At 48.1% G+C, this 15,199-nt stretch overlaps 1 protein-coding gene across 1 annotated transcript in view; it reads left to right on the forward strand.

Annotated features, from left to right (window-relative positions):
* LOC129713638 (neogenin-like) overlaps nt 1-15,199 on the forward strand; it is a 106,421-nt gene that overhangs the window by 68,349 nt on the left and 22,873 nt on the right. The window contains 5 exon segments of the mRNA XM_055662838.1: nt 1,850-1,986; nt 5,209-5,363; nt 6,601-6,721; nt 11,804-12,020; nt 14,502-14,656. Of these exon segments, the coding sequence (XP_055518813.1) occupies nt 1,850-1,986; nt 5,209-5,363; nt 6,601-6,721; nt 11,804-12,020; nt 14,502-14,656 (785 nt within the window).

Genomic DNA, 15,199 nt, shown 5'->3' on the forward strand with positions numbered 1-15,199 from the left:
AGCTGTGTTCCTTCCCTCGCCATTTCAATAAACGTTTGTGAGTGATCCAGGAAGTGCATTGTCCAACGTTGATCACAAGGTCAGATCACTGCCATTGTGGAACTCACACTGGCCACTATGACTTTACACGAGGGAATGGCCAAGATTACTTGAGGGCGGCACAGTGACGCAGCAGGAGAGTTGCTGCTGCCTCACAGCGCCAGAGACCTGGGTTTGATGCTGAGTATGGGTGCTGTCTGTATGGAGTTTGCACGTTCGCCCTGTGACCGTATGCGTTTCCTCCCACATTCCAAAGACGTGCAGGTTTGTAGGTTAATCGACTTCTGTAAATTGTCCCAAATTGTAGGATAGAGCTAGTGTACAAGTGACCGTTGGTCGGCGTGGACTCGGTGGGCCGAAGGGCCTGTTTCCGTGCTGTATCTCGAAGACTAAACTAAACTAAACTACTGCTCCTGGTCTCTGAGCCTAAGCTGTGGGCTTGAATACCAGATGAGGATGGGATTGCATTCAGCAGCGATGTTCCAGTTGTTGAGCAGCTACACAGGTTACTGGGGAGCATCAGTGACTATCGCTCCTGGGTAGGAATCAGCTGGTGTTAGGGGCTAGAGGGCAAGAATTGGAGAGTGTGTGGAGCAGGGGTGAGCGTGAACAAGAAGCTGTATTTGTGTGTGTGTGTAGTGTGTTCTACTGGCTGAGGTAGTGTGGGCCGTCCCTGGCCAAGGGTGTCGTGGACAGAGCACTGGGTGTGGACGCACAGGGACTTCCACCTCATTGTTGACGTGGGTGGAAACTGTCAAACAAAAGCAGTCTATCAGATAAAGTAACAATAAATGATGGCTGCGTTCCAATAAAAGTGGATATCATTTAATTATAGTCCGCTTCGCAATAAATTCTGCTGTTGCTGAGAGATTGGGTGGAGCTGCTGGCATCAGGGGTGGCGAGATGGCAATTGTGGATTAATTGTTCCTTGCTACAGATTTGTATCTGAATCTGTAGGAACAAAGTGTGTGTAATGACCCACGGAGAGACTGCTCTGTGTAATGGCTTGAGCCTGGGTACAAACTCCTGAACAAATTACTCCGCACTCTCGCATCTTGTGAGCCAGGGACAGTTAGTACAGTTCGTGTGAAGTAGGTTAAATCTGTCTGAGCTCCCCCATAAGCAGCATCAGGAGCTGCTGGGTAAAAATAACTCTTTGTGTGATAACCTACTCCATAGACACCTGGTCACACGGTGACTCCTCTCCAGAGAGAGCTCCATTACAAGCTGCAAAAGCTCACCTTCTTGGGCAATGGACGATCGGCCAGGATTGCAAGAGATGGAGTAGCCACAAGCCTGGCCTGGTACTGAGGAGCTGTTCTGTTTGGGCACATCCAGTCACAAGGACAGCATGTTTTCAACATCTGTTTCTGAGATGTGACCACCACTAACCGATGTGGTGATCATGGAAGCACATTCGCATGTTTACGTTCTTAGGCACCTGAGGAGATTCAGCATGCCCGCGACAATGCTCTTGCATTGATACAGATGCACTATAGAAAGTATTCTGCTGGATGTATCTCAGCCTGGTACAGCAACTGCTCAGCTCCTGACCACCTGAACCTGCAGAGAGTGGTGAACACAGCCCCGTCCATCACAGACTGACTAGCATGCCAACATTTATTGTCCATCCCTTGTTAATGCTCCATGAGCTGCTGCAGTCTGTGTGGTGGGGTTGCCCCTGCAAGGCTGGGGGGAGAGAGCCCTGGCACTGGGGGCCTTTGGTGATGGAGGGGAGAGGGAGGAAAGTGCATGGGTTTTCAGTGTATTTTCTGTAGCCCTGTTCTATTCTGCTTGTGTGAACCTGCAGGTCCCAGCGGGTGGCGTTGGTTGGCAGTGGCAGTCTGCAGATCAGTGACATGGTGGAGGATGATGCTGGGGTGTATGAGTGTGTGGCAGAGTCTGGGAACCAGACCATCCGAGCCCAGGCTGAGCTCAGCGTCCAAGGTAAGATCACTACAAATATTCTTTTAGTTTAATTTAATTTAGTTTGGAGATACAGCACGGAACCAGGCCCTTCGACCCTCTGAGTCTGCACCGACCCCGCACATTAACACTACCTTCCACACACTGAGGACAATCTTTTAAATATTTATACCAAGCCAATTAACCTACAAGCCTGTACGTCTTTAGAATGTGGGAGGAAACCGAAAGATCTCGGGGGAAACCCATGCAGGTCACGGGGAGAAGGTAAAAAATCCTTCCAGACAGCACCCGTGGTCAGTATGGAACTCGGGTCTCTGGCACTATGAGGCAGTTGCTTTACTGCTACACCACCGTGCATTTGTTTCATTCTACCTCCATCTCATCCTCCCCACATAACTACTGGTTTTTATCTTGATTACTGACGTGGTGTCTGAAATGCTCTTGTGGGTGTGGGTGCATTATGAACAAAATTATACGATGGAAGTGACTTCAGGAGCTGATGTGCCGGTCCTTTCTCTGGTCCTGGGAACATACAGTGCAGGCTAGGCACACTAGTACCAATAACATGGGGTGATATTCTTACTCCCTTCCAAAGTCCCAGTTGCCAAAGCCAGTCTGTGCCAAGTTAGTTAATCTCAATCAGTGCCACATTGTGAACCTCGTGGCCTCAAGTATGGAGGGAGATTCAGCCATCGTCTCAACCTTGGCTTGAGTTAGGTGTGACACTGACAGTGATTATATCACTGCTGCTAGCAGTCGGACAGGTTTGTGGTTATGAATTAAGATGATCACACGTACAGCTTGTCACACATCCAAGAGCATCAGGTTCTGGATAATCCTTTCCCCACAGAGGGCTGGCAGTGGGCGGAGGAAGCTGGAGAGATGTGTGTGGCTGTCAGGCTTGGGGCACCCGTACACACACACCGGGCTGCTCTGAAATATCAAATAGACATGACTTCAGATTTAAGGTTAAATAAAAACTTTATTGTGCTCTTAAATTGAAATAGTGTTTTTGAAACATAGATATTTATTCAACAATCACCGCTGTGAGTGCAGGCAGGGAACTAACAGCAGCAAACAGAGCTCAGAGTTCTGGCTCAGAGTTCTGTCCTGTGTAGAGGGATGAGTACACTGTTCAGACTGTAGTTACGAGGCCACCTTTACCCGTATTACAACCATTTGTTCATTCAAACCCTCACACTCCCCTAAATGTTGTTTGTAAAACTACATCCTTCCATTTGTACCTTGTGTATTTAGATCAGTGTCTGCTGGGGAGATGATTGGAGATAATTGCTTTACGTCCACAGCTCACTTGGCCCGAGTGCTGTAATTTGATCATTTGGCCCTTCAGCCTGTGAAGTGCTCAGCATCAATAAGGTGTAATCCCCCGGTAGCACTTCATCACTGCACACTCTGGTTGTTGAGCAAAACACAATTAGGTTTATGTCACATTTAGTGAGGTACAGTGAAAAGCTTCGTTTTGCATGTTATCTAAACAGATCAGATCCCTTACAAAGATATGATCAGTTCAAACTCAAGTACAATAGATAGAGCAAAGGGGGAAGGTACAGAGTGCAGAATATAGTTCTCAGCACTGTAGCGCATCGATTCCTTAGAGAAACTCCAATGTCCTCAATGGGGCAGAGGTAAATCGAACAGTACCCTAGCTTATGGAAGGATGGATTGAAAGCCTGATAATAGAGAAGCTGTTCCTGAGTCTGAGTTCTGTACCTTCTGTCGGATGGGAACAGGGAAAGGGGGAATGACCGGGGCGGATGCAGCCTGGGATTACTTTAGCGGCATTTCCCTCTGCTGATGCTACCGGACTAACTGAGCTCCTCTAGATTTTGTGTTTGCACAAGATTTCAGCATCTGCAGTCCCCACACGCCGATTGTTGAGGATTATCTGAACCACCACTAAATAATTGGTGGAGAGGGTCATGTTTTTGAGTCAGTGGACAGGCCTGCAATATGAAGTTCAATGTCCTGGTTTGTAAATGTGTGGGGGGGAGAGAGAGAGAGCCAGAGGGATTGTCCGTGGCACAGGGTTGAGGGCACCTTCTGAGAATCTCACTGAGTTGTGTGAAGGATAAGCAAGTGTACAGTCAGGAATGACCCTCGTGCCAGGCAGCCAACTATCACATTGTAGGTTGCAGTGGGCTGTGGGCCATCTCCTCAGGAGCTTCCTCTGCACAAGTGCGTTTGACAAGGTTTGCAAAGTTGCCCATTGCAGCTGTCTCCGACACTAATGATCTCACATGCATGATGAGTAATTAGTAACTATGGCAACAAGCATTGCCAGTCATTAAAATGCAAGTGGGTCGACTGGAAGCCTGGTACAGAAGTAAATCAGTATCAGCTCCAACATGTATTGCCCTTCAGGTATAAGGACAACAAATGCTAATGGCATAACCTTTCATCCTACAGGTGTTGACAGCAAATTCTTTGTGCATTGGAATGAGATGGTAGCATTCACTCTGAGCAGCTCTGGCTAATGAGGCCATTCAGTCCATCTGTTCCTAGCCCAAAATGCTACCTTCCACAGTTCAGCATCTAATTGCTCTTTAAATAATTGTATGTTTTGCTCTGGTCCAGCAGGAGGGCACTGTAATTGTTAGTGAGGAGCTCTGAGCACCACTCACTATACACCATTGCTAGCTGCTTTCTGCTGCTTGTTATCAATCTCCTGTCTACTGGAATTCCCTGATTGGATTTCTAGTGGAGCATGCTCCCAGAGGCTCAAATGTTGTGTTTTCCAGAAACATCTTGGTGTTTGTAAAATAAAAAGTGTTTGTTTGGATTTAAATCCTTGAATTAATCCTTAATATGTGTCCCTGAGTTGTCCCTTACATAGTGACTATTTTATGCAGAGGCAATGTCATTGCAGACCATATTTGAAAGGTCAGCAGTTAACATTGCAATAAGATGGAAAATGCTGCAAGCACCCAGCTAACCAGGCAGCATCAGTGGAGAGAGAAACAAAGTACATGTTTCAGGTTGATAATCTCACATCAGAATTGGGATGTTAGAAATCAAACTAGTTTTAAGTTGCAGCTAAATAAATTTCAGAATTGTACAGCTGAGTTCAAGTGAACGCAGACCAAACGATTTTAGTATTACAAGTTCCTAGAAAGTCTCGCCTCTGTACTGCCTCCCCTTCTCAGGGAAATACTTGAAGTTGATAATGTATCAGAGGATGTCTGTGGTACATGTGTTACCATTCTCTTCTGCTTCCTTTAATAGTCCCCCCTCGCTTTCTGAAACAACCTATGAACATTTACGCTCACGAGTCCATGGACATTGTGTTTGAGTGTGAAGTGACGGGCACACCAGTGCCCACCGTGAAATGGATCAAGAACGGCGACATGGTGATCCCGAGCGACTACTTCAAGATTGTTGTGAGTAGATTTCTGGATCGTTCCTCCTTCCACCAGCATCTTTTGTGGATCAACATAACTCACCCTGCGTAGAATTCCCAACACGCAACCTCAAACAATTTCTGCCCTTGTTTCCATTTACTTTGCACTGTTTACTGAAAGGGTGTCAGAGTTCTAACCCCTCAACTCCACTTGTGCATGATGAGCGTAACTCCCATGCCTTTCATTTCCTGCCGAGCCTCCTGATGTTTGTTACATGATGTTAGCGTTGCTTGTGATAGCATGATTCCTGTAACAATAAGCAAGTGTATATTCCACTGAGTACATCTGAAGTGAACCCTTTGTGCTTAATACCTGATGCTTCCTGTGGACAGTGGACGTGGGAGTTGGAGCCAAATGATGATTGGTGTCAGCAAACTTATAACAAACTCTGTTGGGATGAGTTCTGGCATATCCACCGATTCTAATCAAATTAATTTTGGGTGGGTTCGATGATTGACATGTCTCTGTTGTGGATGTGGGTGGCAAATATAATAATTTCTTTACATATTCCACAGATAATTATTTGGTGGACCACGCACAATGGCACAAGTCATGTATTTTGCACAAAATGCTGGCTGCTAAGTTTTCCAATACTTTGCCCAAGGGATTTGTTTTAATCCATTGGAAAAAAGCATCACCAGCAAATCCAACAATCCAAAATGCCCATCCTTAATGGCAGTGTGACGGGTTTGGAACTGCAGCCCATGTTGTGTATGGTGAGGTTTTGGTGGGACTGGGAACCACATTGTGTAGGTCTGGAATGAGATTAGGCCAGAAGGGCAGACACTCTGGCAGTTGCAAGGTCACCTTCACGGAAGTCATCTTTGTATTCCAGATCTGTTTAACCAATTGAACTTTTCCAGCTGCAGTTGTGGAAGTTGAACCCGTGTCTCTGGATCATTCATCCAAATCAAGAGATTTCTATTTTACAATTCAACCATTGTGTTATCCAGTCCTGGTGATGTGTCTTATGCCCAGCCTAGAAAGAAACCTTTATTAATTAGAATCAAAGAGTCACACAGCACGGAAACAGGCCCTTCATCCCAAACTTCTCCAGGCTGCATGTGGCCCATATCCCACTGAACCTTTCCCATCCATGTTCCTGTCATGAACAATCATCCAGCTGTCCAAGGCCTGGATCTTTCTGCTTGGTAATGAAGCTGTTGTTGTGTTGCACGTGACATTTCAGCAATGATATTTGTGTCGTTTGTTTCAGAATGAGCGAAACCTGCAGGTTCTTGGTCTTGTGAAGTCCGACGAAGGTCTGTACCAGTGTGTGGCAGAGAACGGTGTGGGGAACCGGCAGGCCAGTGCCCAGCTCATCATCCTGGAGCATGGTAAGCCCACACAGCCCTGCCTGCCAGGTGAGCATGGTAAGCCCACACAGCGCTGCCTGCCAGGTGCTGCCAGAGACAGGCAACGCTGCAGGACACTGATCCATCTCACCACTTGGCAATGGGAGCAAGAAGGAAACAGGTGGCCAAAGCAGTGAGGCAGATGGCAGGGTTGTGCTTTCAGCAACAGCTCTGCTTGCTCTGGGCTACAAACAGCTTGTACGTGTTTCTAGTATCCTGCATGAGGAGAGGCGACTGAAGATGTAGTACCTCATGATGACACAACACTGCCAAGCAAACACCACCTTTTCTTTAAGGTTCCATTTCTATAAATGTTATTTTTCTGTTTACCCCAGATTCTTTCATGTTCTGGATGTTTCTGGGCCCCATATAGTTTGTGCAGTTATTTTCTTGTTCCCCTTTAATGCAAACAGAAATGTCAGCAGATACTTGGTGAACAGTCTGTCTCTCTGTCCCCCATGGCAGGGCAACCCATTGTAGTCACTGCTGCGTGGATTGAATCCCAATTGTTAGCTGTGGAAACACACTCCTTATTTATGTGTGGAACTCCCACCCTCTCCTAGGCTCGGGATGCCGCTATTCTGACCACTGCTTCTGTCTGAATGGAATCCTACCCAAATGGTGGCAGAGTGGGTGGTGGCCTCTTCACCCAGGGCAGGCAGAACAAGCCTTGCAGGGAATGGCGGGATCCTGCTGTCCCTCTCGGCAGCCCCCGTAGTAGGGATGGTCCCAGACCAGCAGTAATGACTCTGCAATGGATTATTAAGGTCACTTGTACCATGACACAGTGAAAAACATCTCAGTGTGTACAACTCTGATATAGATAGGGTTGACAGAACCTTTGTCCCAGAGTGCAGATGTCAATGACTAGAGGACATTGCTCGAAGGTGAGGGGGGATATTTAAAGGAGATGTGAGGGGCAGGTTTTTTACAGAGGGTGGTTGGTGCCTGGAACCAGGTGGGTGGTGGAGCTAAATACACTAGCGGTGTTTAAGAGGCTTTTAGATAGGCTCATGTATTTGCTGGGAATCGAAGGTTATGGATCACAGGCTGGCAGGGGACATTAGTTTAACCTGGCATTGTCAACATTGTTAACCTAACATGTTCAACATGGGGATTGTGGGACAAAGGGCCACTGTTCTATGTTCCATGTTCAAATCATACATGAGGTTGAAATCAATTATGAGTATAATCAAACCACACACAAGTAAAATTAGCATTAGGAGAGAAATACCACAGAAAGAAGATTGTTTTTAAAGTGCAAGGTCTGTGTTGAGGTAGATTGGAAGATCGGAAATACACCCTAGCTTACGTATGTAGTCTGGTACCAGCAGGATAGAAACTGTTCCTGAATCTGCATGATACGTGACTTCACGCTTTGGTACCTTCTGCCCAGTGGCGAACAGGGAATGAATGGCCGGGATGGTGTCAATGGTGCCGTATTATATTGTGCCCAAGGGTGGTGTTGATTGCACGCAGATCCTTCTCCTCATTCTCGCTGACGTGTCATGGTGCAGCTCCACACATCTCTCAGTGCCCCAGATCACAGTGGGACAACAGAGAGCTGGTGCCCTGCTCACACACCAACAGCTCACCTCCAGACATTGGAACAGGTGAATCTGGGGCAGTGCACCAAAGCTGTGGGGGGCAAATAACAGGGACCCTGTGGTACCAAGGGGCTTAAGCCCTAACTCCCCTGAGGTCAGAGAACAGCGCAGCCTAGGTCCTTAATGTAAAATCTCCTTGGCTTGTATCATTCAGCATCTGACTGAATATGCCAGACGAGCCATTGGAAATGCTGCCTATGATAATATTTACCAGCTATGTCAGGCATTAACAGTATACCATGATATTAATTTGACAAGTCTGTGTACCTCATGTAAACGCGAGTCACGTTGCTCGTACCATTGAGCTGTCAGTCGGTGTACAGTCATTTACTGTATTTTGGAACATGAATATGAGTGCAGTAAATACTGTGTGTTTGAGCTTTGTTTTATTACTAAAAATAGAAAGGAATGTCAGAAAAGCATTGTTGTCAGAGAAGAGGGAATGTAAAGTGTAACCAGAACACTGAGTGGAGATAAATCTCACCCCATTCATACGTCGTCCCTGTATTGATTTGCTGTTCACTTCCATTTATATATTGCTATGTATTGATTAGCTGTTCCAATATCCATTCCTGGAGCTGCAATCCTCTGGCTGTCTTTATCAGTGGTGATTCTAGTGCTCCTTGTCCAAGGGGAGATCATTATTGAAGCTCAGACAGAGGGAGTAGGTGAAGCAGGAAGCAATAGACAATAGGTGCAGGAGTAGGCCATTCGGCCCTTCCAGCCAGCACCGCCATTCACTGTGATCATGGCTAATCATCCCCAATCAGTAGCCCGTTCCTGCCTTCTCCCCATATCCCCAGACTCCGATATCTTTAAGAGCCCTATCTAACTCTCTTGAAAGCATCCAGAGAATTGGCCTCCACTGCTTTGTTCAAAGATTAACCAGAGATGCCTTAATCACAACCATCATCATGAATGGACAGTGATGGTAGTTGCCACAGGGATGTCATTGCAGGAGTTCTCCTCACCACCCCTACGCAGCAGCTGTTATGGAGAAACGTTTTTTAGCTTGGTATGGATTTGAAATATTACGGCAAAATGTGAAAGCTTGTGATATTAGTTTGTTTACAGAGAAACAGAGAGAAGCCAGTAGAGGTATTTTGACACTGGGGATTTGAAATATTGATTGGAAAGTGAATATCGATCTGGAGCTTGAGATTATTCTGGCATTTTACGGCTGGCTGTTCCAGCGATGCTAGAGAGCAGTGTTGCAGAGCTAGGTGGTGGCGCCTGGACATTGCCTGCACTGAGCCAGAGTAATGCAGGAACTTGCAGTACTGCAACCAGGTCTTCCTCTACATCAGTACCAATGCTTCAATGAATATGATCAGTCCAATGAACATCAGAAAAAAAACAGATACTGAAAGTCTGGTTAATCTAACAGCAGGTCAGGCATTATCCATGGAAAGGAAAATAGTCTTACAGTGTTTTACAGTGAAGACCCTTCATCATAATAGAAGAAGTGAGAAAACAAGTCTGTTCTGAGGTGCAGAGATAATGGGAGGGGGATGGATATGGTGAAGAGATCATCTCGGAGTAGGTGGATATCTCTGATAGGGGAGGCCAGGGTTGCTGAGGTGGTTCCAGTGTTCAGGAGATGTTTAAAAGAATAGCGAATGCAGAGAGAGAGCGAGAGAGAGAGAGAGATGTTGAATGCAGTGCAACGTTTAGGTTCAAGCTCATTATTGTCACATGTACCAAGTACAGTTGTTCTGCACGCTATCCAAACTGATCAGACATAAGTACAAGCACATTGGATAGAGCAAAGGGGAAGATACAGAGTGCAGATATAGTTCTCTGCCCAGTATCGTTAGATTTCTTAACATCAGCCCAGGGTTCATTCTGCTGGCAGCGTTGCGATTGCAAAATATTTAGTGTGATTAGGACAGCTTCATGGAGTCGTACCCCTAGGCTTTGATCCATCTGGCATCAGCTCCACCCAAGGAGTGTGTCCTGGCCTCCTCCCCCTCCCCCAAACTACACCCAGATGCTGCACGCAGATCTCTCCCTCTCCACGGCTGCTTAAAGTTACTTGTACAGAGACAGAAACTCGTCTGCTTTTATGCAGAGGTCGGGGGCACTGAGCCGTGGGTCAGGGGCAGTTTCTGCAATGTGTTGCCATGTGGAATGGAAGACCAGTAACTCCAGGTTTATCTGTAATGGTGTGTGGTTCCTCGCTCTGTCCATCTGGTTCTGATCATTCCTTGTCAAAAACAAACAAACACTAATGAGAACACCGTCCTGTCCAGATAACAAATTCATCCGAGATTTCCATTGAATCTGAGAATGGATTCCATTTTAATGGGAGTCTTTGGGCAGAGTGTGTGAGAAGATTCAGTTATGCTGACATGGTGTTGTACTGTTTGTGTACTGTGTCGTTGTGTGGTTGTGTGAGTGTGTCACTGTGGGTGTGGCCCTGTGTGAGTGTGTCACTGGGTGTGGCCCTGTGTGAGTGTGTCACTGTGGGTGTGGCCCTGTGTGAGTGTGGCCCTGTGTGAGTGTGTCACTGTGGGTGTGGCCCTGTGTGAGTGTGTCACTGTGTCGGTGTGTTGCTATGTACCGTGTGTGTCTTACTGTGTAGTGTGAGCGTGTCACTGTGTAGTGTGTAAGTGTGCCAGTGTGAGTGTGTTACTGTGTCAGTATGCCAGTGTATTCTTGTGTCAGTGTACCAGTGTGTCAATGTACCAGTGTGTCAGTGTGCCAGTGTGTTAGTGTACCAGTGTGTTAGTGCACCAGTGTACCAGTTCCAGTTAGTGTACCAGTGTGTTAGTGTACCAGTGTGTTAGTGTTCCAGTGTGTTAGTGTACCAGTGTGTCAATGTACCAGTGTGCCAGTGTGCCAGTGTGTTAGTGTACCAGTGTGTCAGTGTACCAGTGTGTTAGTGTACCAGTGTGTTAGTGTACCAGTGTTCCAGTGTGCCAGTGTACCAGTGTGCCAGTGTACCAGTGTGCTAGTGTACCAGTGTGTCAGTGTACCAGTGCACCAGTGTGCCAGTGTGTCAGTGTGCTAGTGTGCCAGTGTATTTGTGTGCCAGTGTGTCAGTGTGCTAGTGTGCCAGTGTATTTGTGTGTCAGTGTGCTAGTGTGTCAGTGTGCTAGTGTACCAGTGTACCAGTGTGTCAGTGTGCTAATGTGTCAGTGTGCTAGTGTACCAGTGCACCAGTGTGTCAGTGCACCAGTGTGTCAGTGCACCAGTGTGTCAGTGTGCTAGTGTGCCAGTGTATTTGTGTGCCAGTGCCAGTGTTCCAGTGTCCTCATGGTGCTGTTGCTGTACTGCCCCCCTTTAAGTTCAGCAGCGAGCTGCCCATTTGCCCCCTTGTGTCCGTTCATTTTGTGTTCCCATTGTGCTTTGGTTTGGTTTATTTCCTTTACATTTTTCCCTTTGTTTTATTTTGTGTTTGTTCTGTGTGTCACGTTGTGTGCCGTCCACCCCACCTTCCCTGCCTGTCCCCAAGATGTTCCCATCCCTACTGTTCCCCCCACCCCACTGACCAGTGCCACTGCTGACCATCTAGTGACGGCCACTGCTGGACTGCTGCCCTCTGCACCCCGCGATGTTGTGGCGCTGCTGGTCTCCACCCGCTTCATCAAGCTGACGTGGCGACCTCCTGCTGAACCCAACGGCGAGATCCTCGCCTACACCGTCTATTACGCCAAGGACGGCGCCAACAGGTGAGAGCTCGACACCGACGGGCATTGGCCAGTCTGTACATGTCCATGTCTCCCCTGTGGTTACTCCTCCATCACCCCGCACTAACGTTCCCTGCGTCACAACCCTCCTGGCACCTGATTGAATTGAACTGGAAGATCCAGCAGAGCATGTAACCATCGATCTCACTCTTGTATCAACTGCCTACACACTGGGGCCAATTCACCTACAAACCTGCACGTCTCTGAGACATGAGAGAGAAACCAGAGCACCCAGAGGAAACCCACGCGGTCACAGGGAGAACATAGAAACATAGCAAATAGGTACAGGAGTAGGCCATTTGGCCCTTCGAGCCAGCACTGCCATTCAATATGATCATGGCTGATCATCCAGAATCAGTACCCAGTTCCTGCTTTCTTCCTTATCCCTTGATTCCGTTAGACCTAAGAGCTCGATCTAACTCTCTCTTGAATACTGTCAGTGAATTGGCCTCCACTGCCTTCTGCGATAGAGAATTCCACAGATTCACAATTCTGGGTGAAGAAGATTTTCCTCATCTCAGTCCTAAATGGCCGACCCCTTATTCTTAAACTGTGACCCCTGGTTCTGGACTCCCCCAACATGGGGAACATTTTTCCTACATCTGCCCTGTCCAATCCTCTAAGAATTTTATATATTTCCATAAGATCGCCGGGATGTTCTCTCTCGTGCCCTGGGCAATACTTAAAGACAGCCAACATTACATGTTCTGGTTGCTACCACAGTGCTAAGATCTTGCTGTGTATAATCCAGTGTCACTGTGGCTCCAGTGCACACTGGCTACAGCTCAACAGTGATGAGTCTGAAATGGAGCTCGCTGCACAGTGCCGTTACCTGCCGTTTGCCCATCCTATATCCTTTCAAATGTGTGTGTATGTATACTTCTTTACAATTGCTCTCCAGCCTGGCTCTCGTTTGCTCTGTGTGTGCTCACTGTATGTGTGAAGAGCAACAGCCCCCTTGTCCACTGGTTATCCTGACTCATTCACCAGGTGCTGGGGTTGATTTTTCATCATTTACCCATTCTATGACAGGAAAAGATTATTGCCATTGCATGAACTTTTCTCTGTAACTCTTAGTATTTATCCACTGTAATAAGTTCCAAGAAACTATGGCAGTGCCCTCTATGATGCCAACACCACCCCAACCCTCTATCCTGATATGGTTCACTATGCCCCAAGTGACTGTGGTGCTCCATATTGTACAGCATCCCCCAGTCTCACTCTGTGTGTCTGACCTTCCTTCCTGCTCCTTATCTGCAGCCCCCCATCACTAGCTGATTCTCGGCACTGCCCTCACTCTGTGAATCTATTCATCTCCTAGTTTTATCACCCAAATAGTCATCTCCTGAGTATTTAAAAACCTTGTAGGGCACTGGTTGTGTTGAGCAAAGCAACTTGCCACTGCCTTACTTCAGATTCACACACCAGATCAAAACTGGGATAATGAGTAGTGGAAAATTGGATGTTTATTCTAGCCCATTGTAGCACGGAGATGGACTGTACTCCTCACTGATGCTGCGGTGTTCAAAGGTTCAAAGGTTATTTTATTGGTCACATACACCTAAGTGTAGTGAAATGCTTCTTGCCGTGCAGCACATAAAGAAAGAATACAGACATAACATAACATAAAAACATTCCCCCACAATGGTTCCCATTATGAGGGAAGGCACAATGTCCAGCCCCCATCCCCAGTTCACCCATAGTCGGGCCTATTGAGGCCTCCACAGTTGCCTCCACGGAGGCCCGATGTTCCAGGCCGTTCTCGCTGGGTGATGGTGCTCCGGCGTCGGGAGAGTCCTCACAGCGGCTTGGGACACCTGGAACGGCCGCTTCCGTACTGGAGGCCGCGGCTTCCGAAGCCAACGAGGCCGCGCCAGATGGAGCTCCACCACTGGCGATCCCAAGATCGTCGCGAGATCCCAAGCTCCCGATGAAAAGTCAGCGCCGCAGCTGGCCGCTCCTCAGACCCGCAGCTCCGCGATGTTTTTATCGGCGGTCTCAGCTCACTGGAGTTCCAGCGCGGCGACCCGGGTAGGGCATCGCCCGCTCCACGATAGCGCACCAACGCTGTGCCGCTGCCGAAGCCGAGGTTCTGGGCGGTCCCCGACAGGAAACGCCGCTCCAGGCCCGCTGGTAGGCCGCGAGGACGGGTCGACGGTGCAGCCCCGAGAAAAACTGCCTCTCTCTCCGACCAGGTAGAGACCCTAGAAAAGCAGTTTCCCCCTTTTACCCCCCCCAAATGTATCAATTGGCTCCACCCTGGAGAGGGAGGAGCGGTGAGTGGTTCAGCCAGGGCTCCCTTGCCAGAGTAGTGAAAGAGCTAATGGTTGATGAGGCGCTGAGTGTGGCTGGGCAGTGGCCGTGTACGGACTGGTTGCAGCCTCAGTGTGACTGGGCAGTGGCCGTGTACGGACTGGTCACAACTGAGCTATACTCATGCTCTGCTCTGCTGCATTCCAACAGGGAACGTGTGGAAAACACGAGTCGACCGGGTGATCTGGAAGTGACGATCAGAGATCTGATGCCGGAAGTGAAGTACGTGTTCCGTGTAGTGGCTCACAACAAGCATGGAGCAGGGGAGAGCTCGGCCCCCTTCAGGGTGGCCACCCAGCCCGAAGGTCAGTTTGTGTGTCCCTGCCCTCTGTCTGTATGTTACTGCTCTGCCCTCTCAGCATGTCTGACCATGTACACAGCAACTGGCTCTGGATCCCATCCAAACAGCAACCCTTTATTCATTTCAGAGAGGTGACTTTTACTCTCTGATCTGTTCACGTTGTTCAATCTGCTGGGGTAGCGGAGCCAGTATGTGTCACCCTCCTCACCCCCCCCCCCCCCACACACACACACACACACACACACACACACACCCTCCTCCTCACCCCCCCCCCCCCCCCCACACACACACACACCCTCCTCACACTGTTTGATGCTGGGTCAAGATCATCCAACTCCACACGTCTTTGCTCAGACAATCTTCTCATGCCCTGCCTTTACCAAATCACTATATACATAAAGCTTCATCTCTTCACTTGTCTCTTGTTACCTGATCATACACCTCCTCACCACTGATCTCCACACATGTGTGATTAGCATCACCAGTCATGGAGGTTTGTGCTGCTTGTATGATTTTACGATTGCCTGACCCCAGTTTTCCAGCATTC

This window comes from Leucoraja erinacea, chromosome 36, assembly GCF_028641065.1.
Source record: "Leucoraja erinacea ecotype New England chromosome 36, Leri_hhj_1, whole genome shotgun sequence".
Taxonomy (NCBI): domain Eukaryota; kingdom Metazoa; phylum Chordata; class Chondrichthyes; order Rajiformes; family Rajidae; genus Leucoraja; species Leucoraja erinaceus.